The sequence below is a fragment of the Ornithodoros turicata genome, chromosome 6 (genome assembly GCF_037126465.1).
Source record: "Ornithodoros turicata isolate Travis chromosome 6, ASM3712646v1, whole genome shotgun sequence".
Lineage (NCBI taxonomy): Eukaryota > Metazoa > Arthropoda > Arachnida > Ixodida > Argasidae > Ornithodoros > Ornithodoros turicata.
The window spans coordinates 44,248,832-44,273,251 of record NC_088206.1 but is presented as its reverse complement, the minus strand read 5'-3'; the positions used below and the strand labels follow the sequence as shown (position 1 = coordinate 44,273,251).

General features: G+C 45.3%; 1 protein-coding gene and 1 long non-coding RNA gene across 2 annotated transcripts in view; one reads left to right on the top strand and one right to left on the bottom strand.

The window, feature by feature from the left end:
- Positions 1-24,420, bottom strand: part of LOC135396590 (uncharacterized) — a 356,249-nt gene that overhangs the window by 130,798 nt on the left and 201,031 nt on the right. The window lies entirely within an intron of this gene.
- LOC135397939 (uncharacterized) overlaps positions 4,693-24,420 on the top strand; it is a 33,015-nt gene continuing 13,287 nt past the window's right edge. The window contains exon 1 of the mRNA XM_064629427.1: positions 4,693-4,928. Within this exon, the coding sequence (XP_064485497.1) occupies positions 4,848-4,928 (81 nt within the window). The 5' untranslated portion in view covers positions 4,693-4,847. The remainder of the gene's footprint in view (positions 4,929-24,420) is intronic.

Genomic DNA, 24,420 nt, shown 5'->3' with positions numbered 1-24,420 from the left:
GGAGGCGGTGGGTGACTGCTTGTGATAGGCGCAGCCGCGACTGTGTTCAGCGACCCTCGTTCACCTGGTGCAGATCGAGGGGGTAGTGCAGGAAATTCTTGTGCATTTGTACGAGACGGGACTGTGGCACTACCATCCCTAGGAGCGTCAGACGGAAGTCGGAGGGTCCGGTCTTGGTGGCTTTTGCTGGCGGCGGTCTTGACAGGACATAAAGAAAATGATGCAGGATGGCTGGATTTGCAGTTAGCACACTTTGGCTCTCTTTTATTGTTGCAGTCTGTTCTCCGGTGAGGTCCGGCGCAGATGCCACACCGTGTAGAACCCCGGCAATTTCGTGCAATATGGCCAAATCGTTGGCAGCTATAACACTGTATGGGGCCTTCTATGTACTCTTGTACTGTGAAGGTCTGAAACCCAAGGGCAATTCGAGGAGGAAGACGGATTGTAGGTTCAAAAGTCAGGATAAAGCTCCGTAACGGGGTAAACATATCACTGCCATCTTCTGCTATGGAATGCCGAACCTGTCGCCGTGCAGATAAAACCCCTGTGTCTTTGAGGTAGAGCACGAGGTCGTCGTTCGAATACTCTCTTGGAACATCATATATCTCGCCCATATTTCTGGCGTACGATTGGGGTATTGATGGTACCACCGGGATTCCAGCTAAGCACTTAGCAGACTAAAGGTTGCGGGCGGCTGCTTCGGACCGTACGGAGACTAAGAGAGAACCATCTTGGTGGAAACGGTGGTGCATAACCTGTTGTTGGGTTAGCAGGTGTATCTCGCTAGCGACCACATTAGGATTCACCTTCCAGAATGAGTAGTCAGTAGTTGCTGATCGAAACAGTATGGGAATACCGCCGGCTCGGTTCTTCCTGTAGGTGACAGTGGTGAACGGGTCATGAAGTGAAGTGGCAAGGTTGCCATCGTTCATCGCATCTGTCTGCTGAGGAGCTGGCGGTGCCGAAGTGTCCATGGTGTTATCGGGAACATTCACGATCTGTGGGTTGTTGGGATCACCAGAGGAAGGGCTCCCTACCCGTTGTCGTTTGGCAGGGCTGACGGGGACCTGTTGACCTGTGGCAGGTGTCATAGAGACGTTGGACCTCCCGTCCAGATTACGGCGGGAGATCCGTGATGGTTAGATTTCTTTTTTCAGAGGCTCTGAAAAAGCCTAAAGGCTGTTCCACTTCACAACGGTTATCGTCGTTGCTCTTTTCAAGCAAATAAGATATAGATGTGGCAAAAACTAAATACAAATAAGTATGAATCCTTACAGCGTTCAATATTTCGTTCGGTACATTTGGTAGGCTCTGTGCCTAATATTTTTATTGAATAACTTATCGGTTTGCCACATTAAAAGCTTTTCAACCTTCTCTGGAATACTGCTATGACGCACAATGAGTACTGCTTTTTCTGCGAAGGTAACCAAGCCGGGCACGGCAGTAGCGTAGCCAGAAAAAATATTTTTGGAGGGGTTCAGGAAGAAATTTGCATAGGAGAGAAGGGTTTACTCCTCGTTTCCCTATCCCAAACGAGCTACCAAATGTACGATTTCGGGGAGGGGTTTGAACGTAGCAAACCATGCCTACGCATGGGACCGTTTTTCCGCTCTAACCCCTCGGGAACCATTTTTTCCGAGGTCGTTTGTTCCATCACCAAATTTTCCGGGGCCATTTCTCGGGGCCGTTCGACCAAATGGGTTCCATCAAATGGGCGAACACCTTGGAATCGATTCTGTAACTGACCTCTTTGGAAACTACATTTCACACGGCGGAAGAAGCGCATTGTTTGTGTTCACGTCAGATGCGCGCTGCAGAAGGAGCATATTCCGGGGATTCACCGAGTGCAATTGTCCAAAATGGGCGCAACTTGATTAACATAATAAATCTCAGCCCTGAGCAAAATACCAAGCCGTACACTCTTAGAAATGAACTTCACCACATAGCACGCTCCTAGCCAACCATCATCCCGAATGACAACGTTCTCGCCCCTGATTTGTTGAAAACGGGAGGAGGAGCCTATTTTGTGCCGTGCATAATGGTCACAAAATAGGCTCCTCCTCCCGTTTTCAACAAATCTAGAGCGAGAACGTTGTCATTCGGGGTGATGGTTGGCTAGGAGCGTGCTATGTGGTGAAGTTCATTTTTAAGAGTGTAGGGCTTCTCGGAAAAGTGCGGAATTCCTGCGCTGTCACACCTGAAAGGCGATTTTACAGAAGAATATTTGTTGCATATAACTAGCACTGATAAAAGTACCGTACTTTTCTGTGTATAAGCGCCGTTATATATTAAAAAAGTTATCTGAAGAAGTCCTGCGCAGGATGATGACGCGCATATGATGACATTAGATGACGCGCAGGACTTCTTCAGAGAATTTTTCTTAAATGTATAACAGGGCTTATACACAGAAAGGTACGGTACTTTTATGAGTGCGAGTTATATGCAACAAATATGCTTCTGTAAAATCGCCTTTCAGGTGTGATAGCGCAGGAATTCCACACTTTTCCGAGAAGCCTCTGTTGTTTGCGGTTCCATGACCTCACAGGTCAATCTGATGCCTTCCTGGTTTTCGGGCCATATGACCATTTGGGCCTTCTGGGCATTAGGGCCTTCTGGAAACCTTATCCTGCCCTGCTCATTTGACCCAAATGCTCAAAAGGCCCAATTTCTTTTCGGGTCTTATGAACATTTGGGCGTTCTGGTTACTTGGGCCTTATGCACACTCGGGCCATATGAGATATAACCAATTGCCCATCCACTTCCACTTTTAGGCTGGTGTGGTGACATTAGAACACCTCGAAACAGGAAGCCAAAGAAAGGCATTTTTTTCATGTTTTTCTGAAGGCGCTTCCGGATTATCGGCGTCATATATCAATAAGAGCGAGACGGTCCACCCTCCAGGTATCACAGAACAACACAACGCAAGAAATTGTGCGCCGCTATCTGCTCTCCCTTTTGCGCCAGATTCGTACAAAGACCACCCATAATCGGAGATATTGGCGTGTTCCAGGCCTTATGGCGCCGCAACCGCATGCCTGGCCGAAAATCGGAAGACGGTCCCCCCAAGTCAAGAATAATAGCTCCCGAATGGCACCAGTTTCACCACCAACAGACGAAAATCAGAGCTACATGTCTGGTACAAAGTTGCCTCTTTTTAAGAGGGGAGTGAGACCATAGCCATAAAGCCATAACTTTGAGCCTCGTCCTTGAGACTGGCCGGTAACCTAAATTCCGATGACGCGGCGATAGCAAACCATAGTGCGTAGTTTCGACGATTATTAAATTTTTGGCCAGTTTGACGTTTATGAAAAAGGAACGAAATGTTGCTGCTTTTGTTCTACTCCAAATTGTGCTTGTGACAGCACGTTATTCGCCTGTAGAAAACGAAACAATCCCTCATACAGAATATTCTCCAACTTTCGCGAACAGTGATAAGATGAAGATCGGCCAATGGCCAGATGGGCTAGAAGACTCACATCGTTTACTGATTGGAGTTACTCTAGCCATCTTTAGCCTTTCGGGAAAGACACCTGTCGATATGATTAGACGGTACATATGCGTTAATGGCAAACTGATAAGAGAGCAAACAAACTTCACTGGGTTAGCATCATAGTCCACGTAACGTCTGCACTTTCTCATTTATTTTCTCACGTGCTCCCTCGCACACTCACACACCCTGCACTGCAGCTCTGTACACATACAGGGTGTCCCAGAAAACGTGTCACTGAATTATAATAAAAAAACTACACCACCTAGAGTCATGCGGTCAACGGCATTTGTTCTTACTAGTTTTTTGCCACCTCCTGACGCGAATGTCGTGTAACGTAAATTTAATTATGTAAATTTTTGCGAGCTTAAGTTGGAAATTTCCCAAGTAAAGGTCACTTTTTTACCCCACCAATGTGAAGAGCGTGTCTAATTTAGTCAAATTAATGTTAACTGACAGGGATATTCAGGAGCCATCCCATCGGAAAAAAATAGCCGAACATCATGCTCTACGGAGGTCGCGCAGAATAGCGCACGATGAATTTTTCAGCGCAATCTTTATCAGTCTGACGAAAGGAGGTTGGAAACCCAGCCCTCCCCGACATCCCAGAAAGAGATAAAACAGGAACGGCTTATCACGTCCGACTTTTGCAGGGATAATACTTCCCCTCTCCCAATTTTAGGAACTGTTACTTTTTCTACTATCACTCTGTGGGCTGGCTTCGGGACCTCCTTTCGTCGCATTGAGAGTATTGCGCGCAAAAAGTCATCTCGCGCTATGGTCCGGTGCTCCGAAAAGCATGATATTCGGCTATTTTTCCCGATGGGATAGCTCGTGAATACCACTGTGAATTATCATTAATTTGCGTGAATTCGGCACGCTCTTCATATTAGTGGGGTAAAAAAGTGACATTTACTTCAAATTTCAGAGTTCAGTTCGCAAATATTTACATAATTAAACTTGGAGTACATGACATTCACATTAGGTGGTGGCAAAAACCTAATAAGAACAACTGCTGTTGACCGCATGATTTTAGGTGGCGTAGTTTTTTTATTATAATTCAATGACACGTTTTCTGGGACACCCTGTATATTCATCACCCTCATCAACCATAACTAGGTAACATAGACACGTTCAGCTAATAATTTAGCCCTGGCCAATCTCCCTTGGCGGATAACGGTCAGTGACTCAGGAAAAAGAAGAAGAAGCTGATGCACTCCTTATACACGTGACTCTGCCGAACGCTATGGCCGTTTGTCCAAACGTGACATCCACACAAGTCGCCTTACTGTCTTCGGTACCTGCGCCAGCTGGGCTTCGCTCCGTACTCAAAGTACTGTGACATTATTATCCGGCCAAGATGGAACCCGGGCCCGGCCCCAAGGTTCTCATCTCACCACAGGTCAAAGACAAAGCGCCGTCCATGAAAGGAAATGTCAATGTGAGTCTTTCAGGAGAGCAGAAAACGTAGATCGCATTCCATAGACAGGGCAGTGCGATAGTACAGTTGCTATGGAAATGATTTCACGCCGTTCCATTTTCTTTTCTCGGATCACTCCTCCTCCTCCTGGGACGAAAGTCTGAAATGACGCCGAAAACAGTAAAGCGAATTTCATTGGCAGAGCTGGATCAAAATTTTGCTCCTTGGGAAATGACGAAAAAGGCACACAACTAAAGTGACCAGACGTCCCGACTTAGGCGGGACGAGTCCCGCTTTTACGGCCGTAGTCCCGTTGTCCCATCAGCATGCTTGTGGGACGGCGTTTTGTCCCACTTTGGCTGCAATGAAACCAAATGGTCGTGCTCAAAACGTGCGGTTAAACAGCGGAAACAATTTCGACTTTCCCGTGACACTCTTCCAGTTCGCGTGTTTCCTCCACTCATCCGATATAACTACTTAATGTGTTGACGAACGAGCCATGCGATAGACAAATCTGTGGGAAGCAAAGGTCGCTTGCGCTCACTTTGCTCATCGAGCTGCCCCGGTGGGGCAGGGTCTTGGTATAATGATCAATCATTGCAGCGCTGACTGTGATGCTGAAATGGAAGTGCAAGTTCAGTGAGTTTGAGGCGAGAAAGATACATTATGGTCAAAATATTAGATGTGCGCGTACCACGTAGAGTGCAAAAAAGCGAAACAGTGAAAAGGAATAGAAAGTCACGATAACGATATAAAACAACAGCACTGGTGTAGGCGAAAGGGAAGGTCATTTTCGCCTGCACTGCCTGCACCCCCTGAACTAGTTCAAGGAGTGCAACCCTCTAGCGTTGTTTTTGTCATAGACCTGGCGTGTACTTAAGAACTGGTACAGCACGAGTGCAGCCTTTCGAAAATAATGGACCTAGAAAGTTTGATTTGTTGACTGACAGCCCTCCCCCGTCAACGCGCATATCCCGCTTTGGGGTCAAAGGAACATGGTCACTTTATATTTCAATATTATATTCATTCATTTAATTCAATATTCATTTATTATATTTTCACTGTTTTCCTTGTGAAACGTTTTGACCTGTCCATATTATGTGAGTGTCCGTGACATGTCCGTGACATGACAGACACGTTAGTGTCTGTGTCATGGCACGGGGCAAAGCTAACGGCGGCATGCACAACTGAGGGCAGTAATGTTGAAGAGCTTTTCGGGGTTAGTTTGTTGGTGGCCCCAACATTAGTGCTGCACTAACAAAAGAGTATGCTACTGTTCATACGTAGTAGCCACGGTTCCGAGGAATCCTGGCTTGGCTATGTTGTCTCTACAGACATCGCGTGGTCAATCCAGTCTCACAAGAGAGACTCAGATTATGGTGCACTTGAATGTTACACCAGAACGCTCACCGTCAGTGGCGTAGCCAGACCTCTAAGGTAAGGGGGGGGGGAGGCTCGACACGAATACCAGCCCCAGTTCCGACCCCCCCTCCCCGCTGATACTGGGTGCGCCACCACACACATACTTGGGCATACTGCAAGATAGGAGATGCAACTGTATAGTATAATTGATTTGAACGTTCACAATGCGATTACGTTTAGGCTGTCATGTCAGGCCGTGTCACCAGATTCCAGAATGGAAGTATTTTGAAAGACTCATACTTTAAAAATGTAGATAGACGCCAGGAACTGCAAGAACTTTCGCGATCGTCACATCGGTCCTCTCCCCGCCCATATAGCATTTTCTCCTCGGATTTGCACGGTTTGCGTGGGTCGGCCCGTGGCAGGTAGGGGGAGCTTGAGCCCCCCCCTAGGCCCCCCGTGGTACGCCACTTCTCACCGTACCCTGATTGCAGCGCCATGCACACTGAGGAACGCGCTTTGCTCCCGTGGAAGGCAGGGACGCAAACCAGTAGATACCGCTGGGAGTAGGCACTTGACCATCGTTCACTGTGGGTCAAAATTTGCTCTCTCAGTGGAATTCGGCATAAATGATTTAGTCCTTGTCCTTGGGAAGCCAAATCTTGGTGTACCAGCAGCTTCACCTTTCTGGACACCACAGGACTTCGATCCTTATTGTGTAGGGACTCATTATTTCATTCGCCGCATCACCACCAGCAATTGGGTCGAGTATCGCCCCCGACGATGACACTTCCCAGCCATCATCCTGTAATAAAGTTGTTGTTGTTTTGCTTGATGGACGAAGATCTCATGTCGCATGCGAGATTGTAGCGCGCCTAACCCAAGCTCACTATCATACGCAAAAGTGTAGCACGAAAGCATTAGAGCTTGATGTCTTGGGCGATATTGATGACCGTGTTGGAAAAGTAACATTTTATAGAACTTCAAGCTGCAACCACTCTGGTAATAGAAAAAGAGGAACGCGGTGTACCCGTTAGTTAACTGACATTTTCGCATATTAAAACTTCACATTGAAGTACCTTTGACGTTGTATTGCTATCGTGGATGCCCTTGCTTGCTATCGTGGATCGTGTTCTGCCCAATTGCAGTAACGCTGGAATGTGTTAGCGCTGTATATTTTTTTTATGCGGTGAGGGACAGCCAATTACAGCGTGTTATCCGCTTTATCTGTTGACTTCATAACCTTTGTGTTGGCGAGCAGGTTTACCTGAACTTGAGATGTAATACGTTTATGTTGTAGCCCCTGAACTGAAACGGCTGATTAGCCACCCCAACCGTCCATGTAAGTGTGTCATTCCAGGTCAAATATCCTCGATGGGCAAGCAAGACTTCCTCCTTCATAAAGTACATAATGTACTTTATGAAGGAGGAAGTCTTGTTGGTTGCGCATTGGTTGCGCTAAGTAACGCTTCTTGCACTCCAAAGTGAGTGACTCTGTCTAACCCACATCCTCGCTTGCTTGCCGGCCACCCTCTATCGGAGTGCTTATATAGGCTTAACCTGGCAGACACCCGAAAACGCAAGCACTCGATTTCTAAAAGCGGAGCATTTAATAGCTTGATTTTGCGAAAGGCTAAGTCGAAGCATCGTTCATCGTTACAAATTGGTGCTGACCATTCGTGTGTAGGAAAAAAGGTCCCCGGAGAAGAGGTCCCCGGAAAAAACGCCCCCGGAGAAAACGTCCCCAGTGAAAAGGTCCCCTACGCCGATTCATCCAATGCCGCTTCATCGAATCGGTGGCCGCCGGTTTCTCTTGTGGTAACGTGTGAAATACGTAAAAGGCTCTCTTCACCTAACCTTGGTCAGTCTCCCCAACGTGTGAAATACGTAAAAGGCTCTGCTGACCTAACCTTGGTCAGGCATCGATGAAACGGCGTTCGGTGAAATGGGCGGACACGCTATTCATTCAAACACTGGGAAAAGATGTACATTCTACCTTGGAGAACATGGACTGGTCATAGGTTTCGGATGACGCATGTCAAAGCCGGTCTACTAATTTCAGGATGACTCATGATGCTCTTTGTGGCAATGGCTAACACACCTCACGTGGCAGTGTCCTGCCGTTGGGATCTGGTTCAGCGGATAGAGCTAACAGCCAGAAGCGAACATACGTCCGATCCGAGAGATAACGCTGAAGTAAACAGTTTAAAAATAATACTTAGAAAAATCCAAAGTTAGAAATGCACGTTTAAATCTAAATCATGAAAATATGCATGGTGTCGAGTTCCTGGGTGCCGAAGTAGTTGTCGTTACAATACATTTCCCTCTTTCCATGCTCGGTAGCTGAAAGCTCAATACGCTGCTCTTTTCTCTCTCTCTCTCTTCTTCAACCACTTGCTACATCTCTGCGGAACTCTTCTAGTCAGCCCCATGGGTTTGGACCGGAATCTCGATTTAAGCGTTCAAGTACAAGACCATGTCAACAATGCAAAAATGACGTGAAAATTCGCGCTCTAATAATCACTGATTCGAGTTACGAGCGATAACGTATAACTCCACGGGGGAGACTCCCGAGGGGACCTTTTCTCCGGGGACGTATTCTCCGGGGACCTTTTCTCCGGTTCCCTCTTAGAGGTGCAGCGCAGGGCAGGCATCCACACCACGATTCACGCAATGCACGGGCCAAAACACGTCTCTGAGGTGACGGAATGGCGGAACTACGTCACTACACTTCCGTCGTGGTGCTTTTCACTGCTTTTCACTCCTCCACTCCGTTTCTTAGATGGAGTTACGTATATTGATTGGAGTCACGCACACCGGAATTACGCCTGGTCATGACCCATCTGGAGTCCCCACTTAACGCGCCCAAATGTATAACATAGTACTGTATACAAGTCCTGGAGTTGAATTACAAACCGCATCGGGTTTACATCCTGCTGAGGTTTCAGTAAATTCCACATACTTGGATATCCCACGATACGCATGACTGTTCCGTAAATTGTGTGTACCAATAGTTACGGTACCTTTTATGAGGTACGAATGTACATAAGAATGTAGTTTTGCTTCTGCGCAGCAAACGTGCGAAATGTTTGTTACACTCTTCTAAAGGGTGTAGTCTACAAAAGGCACCATTTCGAAGGACATATTCGACAGAAAATACCATTTCAAGGGGGTGTAACCCGTTTCAAACACATTTCAGATGGGTCCTTTGCAAACAGCATTCTCAGCACTGTTGTTACACCGTTCAGTTAGGCCTGCCAAAAAGAGTGCTAAGCATTCCTTTTCCACACTGCAAATGTAAAAAAAAAAAAAACTGAGTGGGTATTGCGGGTCCTTTTTCTCACTGAAGATCACGTATTCACTAGGTAGTCGACATATCAGCTACAGCAGCTTTCATGTAAAAATGACAACGTAAATTTTGCCGTAAATGCATACTTTCCAAGAAAAACGAGAGCCATGGATGACTACGAGGGTGGTTCCATAAGTTTCCGGCCCGACCAACTTTTAATAGTCATAGAGACGAAACAAGTGTATCACTTTTCGACATAGTCACCCTTAACTTCGATGCACTTTTGACACCTTTCAACCAGCATTCTTATACCCTTGAAAAAATAGTCCGAAGTTTTGTCCGCAAAATGCTGGAAAACTGCCTCTTGCACCTCACTATCGTTTTGAAATCTCCGTCCTCTGAGATCCCTCTTCAAGTTTGAGAACAGGAAGTAGTCACTCGGTGCCAAGTCTGTACTGTAGGGTGGGTGGTGGATTTCTTCGAAGCCGCACTCCTTCAGTGCTGCCTCGGCAACAGAAGCCGTGTGGACAGGGGCATTGTCCTGGAGCAACCGAACACCTCGACTCAACCTGCCGCGCCTCTTTTCCTTGATGGCGTCTCGCAGTCGGTGCAGGAGTGAAGCATAATAAGTCGCATTCACTGTGGTGTTCCTCTCTTTGAAGTAGCAGAAGCGTATACGAAGAGGGGAGTCAAGTCCTGTAGATCACATAAACAAAATACAGAAGCCGACACTGAAGATTTTTGTTTAAGTTTAATTTGTACAAGCTTTCACGTGGAGGTCCACGCTTCCTCAGGTACAAAGTGAAGTGGTGACACACATAAGTATATATAGTATAGACATATACACGACTAAACACACTGCTGTACAAAGAAAGGGAAGAGGAAAGGAGGTATGGTGTCACATGTCTGTGTACAATGAATAGCTGGGCAGACGGGTAAGTGACCTCTAACCGTTTAAGAACAGTAAAAGGTGTCGTTGTGAACAAAAAAGGCTCGCCAACCCAGTTTCGCGGAAGGGGGGTCAGGAGTATGGGAAACAAGTGGCCCAGAATGGACAAAAGGGAAGGTTACGGATTATCTAACGGAGTACCAGACGATGACTGAAAGTGGGGATTCAAGAATTGTGCACAAATAAATATAGATATATAACTATTAAATTTACATAAGCGGATATAACGAGCCAGGACTAAGATTCAGACCATTTGGTGTGAGACACTTGAATTGCGAAATTAAGTAGGACTCTCTATTCTTACGTTTAATGTCGGTGCGGAACCCAGATTCTAGCAATATAATTTTCAAATCAGTTTCAAAATCGTGATTAGGTTGATTGAAGTGAATGGCGACAGGAGTTTGGCGGGCATTTAGGATATCAAATTTGTGGCCATAAAATCTTTTTCTCATTGTGTTGGAGGTTTCACCGATGTATTGTGAATTGCACTTGCAGCAGAATATCAAGTAACAAATATTGGGTGAATTACAGTGGAGTGAATGACGAATTTTCAAACAGAAGTCACCCAAAGTGCTACGGGCAATGGTGGACGGCGCGATAAATTTACAGGTCTGGCACCGTGTACTACCACAGGGATAACAACCCGGCGAGCGCTTCATCATGCATGATGACGTGAGGATGTCGCGCAAATTTTTCGATCTACGGAATGCTACTAATGGGGGAGTGGGAAAAATTTCCTTTAATTGCTCGTCAGCATGTAATATATTGAGGTGGCGTCTAAGAATGGAATTGGTATTGACAAGTGATTTATGATATGTGGTGGGTAAAACTACATTACTTAAGTCCTCTTTGCGTTTCGGGATGAATAAGGACTCCCTGGATAGGCTAGATGATTTGGCAAACGAGTCATGGATGAGTTCAAATGGGTAATTTCTTTTTTCGAAATCAGATACCATTTGCTGAGCATGTTTTACAAAATCAATCTGATCTGAGCAGATTCGTTTCAGGCGCAAGAACTGACCATATGGAATACTCCTTTTCTGGTGATTGGGATGATAGCTTTCATAGTGGAGATATTGGCGCTTGTCCGTTGGTTTCTTGTATAGTTCAGTGGTCAGCCTACCAGATTTACATGACACTGTCACATCAAGGAAGTTGATGGATGACCTTGAATAGTTACAGGTAAATTTAATTTTGCTATGCAGAGAATTGAAGTGATCAAAAAATGACTGCAGAGATATTTGAAGTAGATGAGGAGGATCCCGTGACAATCCCAAAATATCGTTGCCATGATCTTGTTTGTGGATTGTGTGACCTCGGCTTTTCTTGGGGGGGCTTTTCCTGGTTTGCGCCATTCCATCGACTCCTTTTTCGAAAGGGGATCATAGTAGAGCATCATAGTCTCATCCCCTGTGACAATTGGCTCCAATATTTCTTCTTCGTTCTCTTGACAGCGCTCCAAAAACTCTTTGGCACAGACGACGCGCTGTTGCTTTTGAACTGACGAGAGAAGTCGTGGCACCCATCTCTCACTGACCTTTTTCATGTGAAGGCCCTCGCCGATGATGGGAAAAACGGTTGTTGTGGAAAGCCCCAGCCTTTCTGAAATTTCCTTCACCTTCAGACGCCTGTCACTCAGCACTTCCTCCTCGACAAGAGACAAATTTTCTTGTGTCACCACTTCCACTGGACGACCATCGCGTGGATCATCTTCAATGGACTCTCGCCCCAGTCGAAACTGCTTAGCCCAGTCTTTTACCGTTGTGTACGACGCAGAGGCTTCCCCGTACACGTCGTCCAGTCGCGCTTTAATTTCTTTAGGCGAAAGTCCCTCTTTTGTCAGGAATTTAATCACAGCGCGGTACTCGATTTTTTCCATCTGAAGGGTGCACCCTGGCTGTTTGAAATGCCGCTCTCCAACCGACAAAAGCATGGAGAGGGTTGAGGGTGGTGCTCCGGCCCTCCAACAGATGGCGCAATGCGTCCTTAATCCCATTTTCAAATTCGCGCGCATTTTCTACCTCGGGCCGGAAACTTATGGAACCACCCTCGTACCTTCGAGGGAGTCAAATCCTGACACACGTGTCACAAAGATTGCGTTTCGGTTTTGTTTCCTCCTTCGATGAGAATACGCACTAATGAAGACGACTGGAAGCTTCTCTTAATCCTTGTACTTCTGGCGACTTTATCCGACATGAACTGTTAACCCGTTTGTATACATCTGTTTATAATGTACATTAACACCTACTGCGCAGAAACCGATACCAGACCTTCGGGTACGTATTTTACCATTGGAGCTCAAAATAGATGATTACACACATCGTGTAAATGTAGACTTTCTTGTAATTGTAACAGTAGACACGGAGACCAGAATGGAAATATTCGTTATTAACAAAACGGATTGCACTTATCTGTACCGCTTCTAATTCGGTCACTGTGGTGATTGCTTCGGAATATTGGGTTGTGCCTCATATGCGCCAAACGCTCATAACCTCAAAACCTCCAAACGCTCATATGCACCGAAAAAAAGTTGGTGGTTTTGAGCGTTTGGTGGAAATGAGCAGGAGGGGAGAAGCTGCTCATAAGCACCAAACGTCCAGAACATCCGAATGCTCATATGCACCGAAAGGCGGGCGACCACAAAGACCGGGTCTTCCTCTCCCGCATTTGGTACAAGGTCATTGGGTGAGAAAGGTGGAATGAATGGCGACTACCAAGGCCGCTTAATGTGTCAGATTGAAGTTTATGTAACAGCTTGGTCCTGCTTGTATGTAGTCAGAACGAATTTTTATGGACGTTTATTTTTATCTATCGTGAGTCAATGGGTGTTTGAACGCCGTAGTGTCCATTTGGTCGAACGCCGTTTGGTCAAATGACGTTTGATCGAAGGCGTTTGATCGAACGCCGCTTGGTCGAAATCCGTTTGATCGAAAGCCGGTTGATCGACGGCGTTTGTTCGAAAGACGTTTGTTCGAAGGCAGTTCAAAACTGCATGCACTGTGTCATCCGCACCTCTTAACTTTTGACTCGAGCATACAGAACTGGCAATCAGGGTACTCTGCCTTTTTCCTTTTGGATTATTATTATTTCTTCTTCTTTTTTTTTTTGGGCAGGAAGACCGCCGGTTACTTGCAGGCGTTTGTAATTTACGAACCAGTCGGACACATGTTGAAGAAAGTTGCCCCAGGTTCGGAGCAGCCGATAGTCTTGTGTTTCTTCTGAGCAACCTTCTCATTGCTGGTGACATATTTAAAGGGAACGGTCTGAAACGGGATAGCCATATGTGCGCGAAAGCCACTCGAAGTCTGTGGATGCTAAGAATGAAAATTCGCCATGGCACAACGAAATATATTAAATTAACAGCATATAAAACCTTAGTTCAACCTCGTTTAGTGTATGCATCTGCATTCTGGGTCACTACACATGCACGCTATCCGAAAAAATAGAGAAAGTACAAAGATCTGCTGCCCTGCTTATCTTGTCTAGGTTTCGAAGGACTTCTTCGTTTACATGTCTGTTGCAAGAACTAAATTTAGATTCACCTGCACATAGGCGAAAAGTAAATAAACTAAAACTGTTCTTTCTCCTATACAATGGTCAGTTGATTGTCAGAAACAAATTATACATTGTTAAAATTTATCCACATTCAACAGGAATAAATAATCGAAAAATTTCATTAATTTATGTTTTATTTATTTGCCAAGAATGTTTTATACTTGAAATCAATTATTATTTGACAAAGTGGGTTCGCATGAGGAATGCGTTTAGGAGCAAACGTGTTACACGCAGTTAAATGTTGCTTAGGATAACGGCATTTAGAACTCCGGCGTTCAACACTCCAAGTGTGAACCAATAAAAAATCGATCAAACGACCGCTGCCGTTTCGATCTTCGATCTTTCGACCAAATTATATGTCGGCACAGTTCCTATAGAAGTCGACCAGGATGCACATTCCCACAGGCCGTCAGTCGTGACGTTGCCCACCTCTGTGAGGCCAACAACGGCGAGACCTTTCATCGTCACCAAAGTGAATTAAATTCGCCTACCTGAGGTAGAGTGTAGATGGGTAGAAATCCAGCGAACCGGTAGAATGTAGGAAGATAGTTGCCTCAGGACAGAAGCCGCCGATATTTCGAACAGAGACTGTTCTTCTTCTGGGCACCGTCCTCATCATTGGCATGGTATTTAAAGGGTTAGGTGTGACGTGTTTAAAGGTTCATGCGAATTGTGGGTCAACAGCCCGGAGGGAAGAAAGGTTCTGTACGGGCTTCTACGGCCGGAGTGAATGGCTGCTTTGTTAGAGTGTGGAGGGGATTATGTGAACGTTGTGATCTAGGCTACAGACCGGTTACAGAAAAATGGAAGGTTCAGTGAAGGTAAAGTGTGGTTGACAAAACGTGTAAGAGAAAATGTGGCCGATGAACCGATATCAACATGGAACGCCGTCTACTCCGTAGCGCCTTAAGCTACATAAACGAGTAAACACAAGAGAAAACCAGTAGTAAAAATAAACTGAAGAAATAACATTAAACTGAATATATGTTAGAGGTTCAACGATAACACCCAGTGAGCTTGAACTAGCGGTGCAGGAAGGAGGATTGACGCTGCACAGCGTCGCAGTCAGGCACTGGCGTCATCGAATGGTTCTGCAGCATTCGCTACAATTCCACAGTATAAAGTCTGCGTCGTGAAGCGTACATCAGAAGTAGTTTTGGCATGTGCTACAACGTGTCTGTTTTTGCATGTTCTTGCCTGTTTAGGTATTTTTTTTGTCTAAATATCTGTCTATTTTCATGGTTTTGGCACGTAAATTTCCGAGTTCTACTTATAAGGGGAAGTAATGTTGTTCTTGAATGCCTAAAACGGTGGGCAAACAGAAATGAGTTGAAAACCAATCATCCAAATAACCCAGCCAGTCATCTTCCAGACCGAAGGTAGAATAACTATAGGAACGAGAATGTGTAGAGCATTTTGGATGGAGTTTCGCAAAAAAAAATAGTCCCGGAAAAGTTGGTCCCTGGTTGCGTGTCGGAAGAAATGGTCCCGCGCGGTTCCGTGAGCCCAAAAATACAGGAGCGTCGTTGTGGACATCTGATAAACCGAATCATAGCCAATCAAGTGCTATCATTCGCACTCCTCATTTGTTCGAAATTGGAAGACATGCTTTTTTAAATTAACATTAATCTTAATGAACAATAAATGCTGCACGCCATTTAATGAGGAACATGAAAGCGGTTCCATTTGCTGCACCGCTTGTATTGTACAGGTCCCGACAAAAGTTTACGGAACACGCGAGCGGTGTATTTTCTCCTCGGTACGACACCCTAGCGGCAAGCGGAAGGGAGCGAAATCAGACCAGTTCACTGCCTCAGAGGGGTGGACGACTGCGCTCTTAGTGACACACAGCGGTAGTTTCGGTATGATCACTGTTGTATGTGCCCGCGAACTGAGTTGGATTTAACTATTGTGCTCGTCAACAACTCGTGACTCATGTCTGTTGTTTATCAATCAATCAATGATCAACGTCAGCGTCAATTGTTTATCAGCTCGTCACGCGTCGTCCATAATAAACCCAAGCAGCACAACCCAAGCAGCACAATGTACTGAAAGTTGAGTGCAATAGGGGTGGACGGTATGTGTCTTATCGATGTTCCTTAGTTTCACGAGTCTGTTCAAGGCCTTCCACCTACCCGTCCACCCCTATTGCACCCGACATTCAGTACATTTTGCTGCTTGGGAATGTACTGAAAGTCAAGTGCAATAGGGGTGGACGGGTAGGTGGAAGACCTTGAACAGACTCTTGAAACTAAGGAACACTGATAAGACACATACCGTCTACCCCTATTGCACTCGACTTTCAGTACATTGTGCTGCTTGGGAAGCAACTGTTTACTAGATACCTTTCTTTCTCTTGTCTACATATCATGGATTTCCAATAAAAGCAATGCACCGTAAAGTGTTGCCACTATGATTCGTCCTTGTTATCACGATGATAGCGGCGAGCTTCCTGTCTCAACAATCGTTGAATCACGTGTTGTTGGCGAGCGCAGCAGTAAAATCCAACTCACTTTGCGGGCACCTACAACAGTAATCATACCGAAACTACCACTGTGTGTCGCTAAGAGCGCAGTCGTCCACCCCTCTGAGGCAGTGAACTGGCCTGATTTCGCCAGCTTCCGCTTGCCGCTAGGGTGTCGTACCGAGGAGAAGATACACCGCTCGCGTGTTCCGTAAACTTTTGTCGGGACCTGTACAAATTGCGTCTGTTCTTTCTGTTCCTCTCTTTATTTTGCGGAGTACAGACAACGCGATAAGATCATGAAGCAGTTCTGCAATGTCTGCTACCTTCTCCTAAAAGTGAAATAAATAAATAAATAAATAAATAAAAAGGAAGATAACTTTCTTCTTTCTGCAGAACGAAAATTCAAATCTCAGTTCTTTCTTATTCTCACTGATCATGCCGTAACTTCTGTTTTGTCGACCAACTCGTGGAGCGGTAAAAGTTGTTTGGATTTCTGTAAACCGCTAACAACTTGGGGCAGCGTCAATGGGAACTTGAACTGGAGAATCGCAGCAAAAATTTTGAAGTAAAAATGGTAGACATCGATGCCAGCGAACTTATCCTTTTGTGTCATTGAGAAAAAGAGAGGACGCCAAACAAAGAGACGCCAAACAATTTTTAACGTACACATACAAGAAAGCCTCCAGGAGATATATCTGAATCCTTGCATTTGCGTCAGCATTCTATTCTCTGACCACACCAGCTACTGTCGCTGATGCTGAAAGAAGTCTCAGCACAATGAAACTGACCGATCAAGAATATCTTGCGCTCAATTAACCATAAGAAATGTCAGACTTTCTGAGTTCGTAGTCAACCGAAAACATGATTATCATATCTCTGGACTATGACGCATTGATTCACCAACTTGCGAAGAAAAAGGCTCGAAAGAAGGGTTTTGCGCAAATGTTCACTGCAGATGTATGCATAACATAAACCCTATATAAATATCGTATTCCAGCTTCTGCACTGTAAGTGAACCCGGACATATGCTTGGAGGGGACCACGCTCTTTGTTGCTACAGCCCTGGGAGCCGAGTGCCTTACGAGCTAGAATCAAGTCTTTTGTCCTAGGCTGCCTCCATGTCTATGAAAATAAAGCTCAAATTGAAACCCATAAACGAGAAGGCGCTATTCGTTCTGGCTACATACATGCAGGACCAAGCTGTTACATAAACTTCAAACTGACACATTAAGCGGCCTTGGTAATCGCCATTAATTCCACCTTTCTCACCCTATGACCTTGTTCCAAATGCGGGAGAGGAAGACCCGGCCTTTGTGGTCGCCCGCCTTTCGGTGCATATGAGCATTCGGATGTTCTGGACGTTTGGTGCTTATGAGCAGCTTCTCCCCTCCTGCTCATTTCCACCAAACGCTCAAACCACCAACTTTTTTTCAAACCACCAACAAAATGAGGCACAACCATCGCCTTGAGTGAAACCGTAAAACGTGCATCACCAATCCTAATGGAGGCCACCAATAAATATCAATCCCAGATGCTCATACTACTTAACCGGTTATGAGAAGTCTACTTGATGTTTGCATTGAAAACCGTTTTGTGTCTTCAATAGCTCGCAAAACCATAGTTTAGGTTTCTGAGGAGCACAGTTGAAAACGCTAAATACCTGCAGACCTTCCCGAATAATAAAGGGTGGCCTAGACTGGAAATGACATTCATTGGCGATTTATGCCGGCTGTTAGCCCGCTAGTTCTCCCTTGTACAAAACTGGAACTTCGCACGAAAACGTGCCTTTTTTTCGCTAAAACGTAACTCGCTAAACTATGGACATTTGCACGAAAACGAGGTTGACTAAACCATAGGGGGACCCTAAGAAGGAGCTAACGAACTTTTTTGGGTTTCTCTTTTTTTCTGTTCATACGTGTCGACATACGCAGCCTAGAGGCACTATCGGCGCGCACGGGACAATTTTTTCCTCCCATGCCAGCTGGGACCATTTCTTCCGGGTCCGTTTTTTCCAGAATCCTCTACTACAATAGTAATAGCCGAAAAGAAAAAGATTCGATACGTGGAAATTGTCGGTCGCGATCAGTTCTCCGTCGAATTTATTTATGTATTTAGAAATAACGCTAGTCAGCAGTTGCCGGCCATAGCCTACCGTACAGAGGTACAATACAATCAGGGCAAACAAGCGAGCAAATACACATAGAATGATAAACAAAGTAACCAACCAACAAATAAACAACACGTATGGTGAACCGAGTGGAATTTCTCGACCTGTCTAGGATGACGAACGTGTCATCTGCGTAGGGATGACATGTCATCTCTGTAGCATACGCAAGATGCGATGTAGCATACACAAGATACCGCATAGCGATGTCATCTAGCGTAGCATACACAAGAGCGACGTCCGGAACGCCACACATGCCACACGGCTTAAGACCGAACACGGGGCCTTGTTTCGACTACGATAACGCGGTGACCTTGGCACGCGAGCAAAGATGGGGATCGAGGACGCTCCTGGAATCGTGGCACATACGCGCTGATCCCTTGCATTGTAACAAAAACCGTGGCCCCCTTCCCGAACAATACTGTCATCTCCTTAAGTAGCGACTGGTTGTTGGCTCTCTCGCTCAGTCTTGCACTGATGATGCCCGTCGTATGACAGGCGAAACGTCTGCTTAAAGTTGTTATTTGTTACGTTAAGTTGGAGTCCTCTCTTTCTTTCGTTATGTCATCCCGGCTTTTGGAGTATTTTCGGATCGTATGCTGTAGGTGGTGGTGGTGGTGGTGGTGATGAAACACAGAGCTAGCCTTTCGAGAGGCTCCAGCTTGACAGTGTTATATAGAGTATAAGGGTCCCACACCACATCGGCGTATTCGTGGATGTCGGACTAGAGACAGATACGGCAGTAAGTTTCGTCGCTCGGGTACTGTCGCGGAAGTAACGCCCCAGAGCTTTTGAGTTGTTCTGTGGGCTACATCATCTACATGCTTGTTCCAAAGGAGGTCGGAGGCGATTACAACCCCGAGATACCTATGTGATTGGACAATCTGGATCGGTATAGGGAGTAGGAATACAGAAGGGGGTCGCTTTCTATCCGTGATACTCATTTGTAGGCACTTATTGGCATTAAGATCCATCTGCCACCCAGAGGCCCATGCGACATAGTGATTCACTGAGCGCTACCTGGTCACTCACGCTGTTAATATTTTGGAAAAGTATGCAGTCATCCGCATATAATCTACACTGCACCAGTAGTATAAGGTCTGGTCGAGGGAGACCGGGGTCCCAGGTCGTTCCATGCCAGTGCCCCACCTGGGCCGACTTCACTCACGAATTTTTTCCCGTGTGCGGTGGGCGGAGGGCTGCGCGTGCGCTTACCATCGCGCATTTTTCAGCCTGGGCTGACTTCTTTCACGATTTTTCCGCCTGGGCCGACTTCACTCGCGAATCCTTTTCATGACGCGTGGGCGGCTTACATGCAAGTATAGACATGCAAAGAGGAGTCATGCACAAAAGTACAAGTGGAAATATATTTATTAATGCCAATGGTGTAATGCCAATCTGTGAAGGGAAAAAACCAAGAGTAAAAACCTGCAACAGAAGAAACACAATACAATACAATTCACATTATAAAGAATATACTTACTTATTACAGGTGCGATGCAGTAGCATTGAAGAGGTATCCCACAGAAAGAATCAAACAGAATATTTTTTATTAATGATATTCATATACACACGTTTTCAATGAATCAGAATTAAAATGGAATAGCACATTTAATCAATCAATATGATTACAATCAAAATTACAAGTTTTGTTATAAAAAGTATAATATTTTTATACATCAGCACCATCATTGCAATAGTGGAGTTTTAATTTCAACTACAAGTTATGATAGATGTAAGTAATTTCGAGCACAATAGGGAAGCTAAGTTGAATACGACTTATTCCAACAAGACACACATTTAATTAATCAGTTTATTAAGTGAATAGCATAGAGGTAAGGAAATAATTCGAATCAACGCAGCACAATCAATAGCTAGCACTATATGAGAAACAAAACCGACGCATCCTGCGACACGCGAACAAAAGTAGGGAACATGTAGGGAAATAGCAAAACATTGCTCTATCAAAACAAGAAACGGACGTGACTTTCTCAAGACATTCTTAATCAATATGATAACGATCAAAATTTCAAATTTTATTATAAAAAGTCTGAGACGTGACCACCATCATTGCAAAAGCAGGTTTTAATTTCAATTACAAGTTGTGATAGATGTAAGTAATTAATTGTGCACAACAGAGACCATGAAAGGCCACAGGAACACAGAGGGACGATACAAACACAAGAGGAATTAAAATCTAGGACACCACATCTAGTTGAAGAAGACAATCTTAATCAATACAATAGAGTTTTAATTTGAATGAAATTACAAGTTCTGATAGATATAAGTAATTTCGAACACAATAGTTACATATGTTTTGTTCCAACATGACACAACTTTTAATTATTCAGTTTTGTATTAAGTCAATAGCACAGACGTAAGGAAATAATGAGAAACAACATAACACGATCAACAGCTAGCACTAATAGAGAACCAAACCTGCACATCATCCAACACGTACCAAACAGATACATGCAGAAAAATAGCGAAACAATGTATCAAAACATTACAAATTTAATAACTTCCAAATGTGACTAGCACAGACTTAACGCTGAAGACCAGAGGAACTCTCTAAGCAGCATATACTCCAACACGTAAACAACGGAGGAAAATAATCTATCACTTGAACTATCATAAAATCATCCTCGTGACTTAATCTAATCGAACACTACAATTTTCATTCTAACAGACACTACAAACCTTACTTTGTTTTATGAATCCAATACACAGAAAATGGACATGCTACAATGAGAGAGGCTTTGGGTTTTTCACCCATTTCCTCAAAGCGGGGAGACCTTATCTCTCTATCTATCTATACAACCAAAGGAAGCAACTGGGCATGCTTTGTCACTCCAAGGGGTACATCCCTATTCCTTCTTTCAGCAAACAGGATGCTCTCAAGGTCAGATAAGATAGTACAAAGGTGATATATTTTATTGTACAATTATCGCAAATAGATGCTAGCAGTATTCAATTCTGAAGAACACAACAAGAATTCTATCACAACAATCAATAGCCAGCAAAAAGTAAGAACAGACATCAATATGAGAGCAAACCGGTTTTAGACAAGCATTTTCTAAGCAAACGAGAAATATTATGCTAATATGAGCGAAGCAATACTCGGTCAAAACGAGAAACATTGCAAATTTAATTAGTGTACTAGCGAAGCCCAGCCAACTGGTCGTCCATCGTGGACGACCGTCCACTTTGCTGCCGATCGCTGCTGTGGAGGGGGAGACGTCCTCTCCGGGGACGACCTGGGTCGGGAGCGTCCTCCAGTCTCTTGGCGGTTCAGCCGGGGCTGGCCCGTCCTTTGTCGGCAGGGTCGCGGCATGGTATCTGCCGAGAGGAGGGAAAGGGAATACGGTGAGAGGTTATCTCTACATCGTGAGAGCTCGAAAGGGCCATCCATATCACTCCATATCACTGTGCTGTTATGCCTATATAGAATTCTGCCGCAGGAATTTTTCAATCGTAATGTCACCTTCCATCGTAATGAGGTTCTAAGCTGTGACTCACAGCTTTACGACCTGTACATTTTCTATTTATTCGGGAAACTCTGTGCAGTTGTACTAAAAGTGACACAGAGTATAGTACGGGTGCACCGTCTTAGTATGCAAACAGCCTGTTCGCTATTAATAGTGTATAGTAAGGACCTTCGTGTTGACCTAGCGCAAACAATCGAGTCTCTGGATGACATTAAAGGCATTGGTCTGCCAGACCCATTTTCTCAAATAATAGGTACTTATTCGTTTGTCCCATCGAGCATATTTCGGGAGAAAGTCAGACCATTTTGCTACACTGCAAGGCTGGAAAACGATTTTGCCACAGTACCAGTGTCACATCGGCAGGCAGGGCTGTATCATTGAATGGGGTTTACTAGATACATGCTCGTCATGCATCCAGGCATTAATTGATGCTAAACATGAGGATGGGCTAGTTGGTGATGATCCGTGTTAACAAGCGCTACACGACATAGTCCCGTGCTTCCTGTGCCTTGTGTTCTGGGGCGCTGGTTAACATGGATCGCTTGCAGTTGACGACATAATCACAGTGCTTCATTATGAGTGCTGATGTAAAAGCATGACTCATTACTAAAACATCAATTTGGGTCTGTTCGCACAATTCCAGGACGATAAAGGAGCTAAAAAGACGAACACACAACGTAGAGCACTCAATTTCAACAATTTAATGGACAGTTCCTGCTGCAGTGGTAAAGATATATTTGACAGTCCATTAAATTGTTGAAAGTGAGTGCTCTATGTTGTGCGTTCGTCTTTTTAGCTCCTTTATCGTCATGACTCACTGCGGGGGAAACGATAAGACGATGGAACGAAGCCACTAGGATCTGGAGGGTATGCCTCTGTTATACGAGGGGTGTTCAAGTCAAACCGGGACTTTTCATTTTTCGCAAAAGTAAAATGAACTTACAGGCGAGAAATTAGTTTTTTTTTTCAACGTAATCGCCAGCTGCACTAATGCACTTGGCCCAGCGTTTCACGAGGACTTGGGTGCCAGCAGCGTAGAAACCCTTAGGGTACATTTATGCTGCAGCATCGCTGCTGGCACATGGCACATCGCTGTTTGGCGATGACGAGACAAACACATGTATCTCTGTGGGCGCGTTCATGCTGCAGCATCGCTGCTTGCCAAAGATGCACGCCATGATCATCGCCACAACAATGCTGCCAAACATGTTTCAACATGCCCGGGGACTACCTGACTTCTGGCGATGACAGGTCAAACACAGAGCTTTCTGTTGGTGCATTTACCCTGCAGCCTGGCTGCTCGCTTATCCTCGCCGCTGCTTGCCGCTCTGCTCGCTGCACCTAGGAATGTAAACATGTTTGTCTTCCTGGTATCATTGATGACTGGCGTCTTGAAATCCGACCTGCGATTGGTTGTGATGAAGTCGGTTTCCTCCTTCCCACTTTTCCTCGTTTCCATCCTTCCACAGTGAACGCTGCTAGGCGACTGATATAGCGAAAGCGAGCAGCATCTTGAGCAATCTGCAGGGTAAACGCACCCTAGCGGTTATGCGAGCAGCGATGTGCTTGAAGCTGCAACGAGCAGCGAGCAGCGATGCTGCAGCATAAATGTACCCTAAGATCGGTGATAAGTGCCGACGTCGCTGAGCGAGCGTTCAGTGACGTCGGCTTCGGTCGTTTCCCGTTTGCAAATTACGGGAATTCCGTCTGCCACGCGGGCAGTCCCGGCGAAAATGGTCTGGGCTGCCGCAACTCCAACAGCCAGCGGACGTTCTGCGCTCTTGGCGCGGAAGGTACCGCTGTTCTTGGGTTCTCGTGCGCTGCTCCCCAAAGCTTCGGGTCGCGCTAGGTCTAGCAGGATGCAGTCCCGCTGGGGTCACACTTCGTTCATAACTAAAGTGGTCAAGTTGCCGGTGGGATGCACTACAACGCAATGTGGATTCTCTATGCTGTGGAGATTGATAATTACCAATATTTTTCGAATGAAATTTATTTAAAACTAATGGTCATCCGCGTCGACGAACTAGTTTCCGGAAAAAAAGCAACACGCTCGCGTGCGGTACCGCGTTAACGTGTCGGGCGCAGAATCGCGTTCGGTTTCGGGAACGTCCTTAGCGTCGGGAAACGTCTCCCAGCGTATTGCTGAAACGTCTTCGTCGACGCAGATTACCCTTTATTCGAGTTTTAAATAAATTTCATTCGAAAATCAGACCTTGTACAACAATATTGAAGTTCTGCT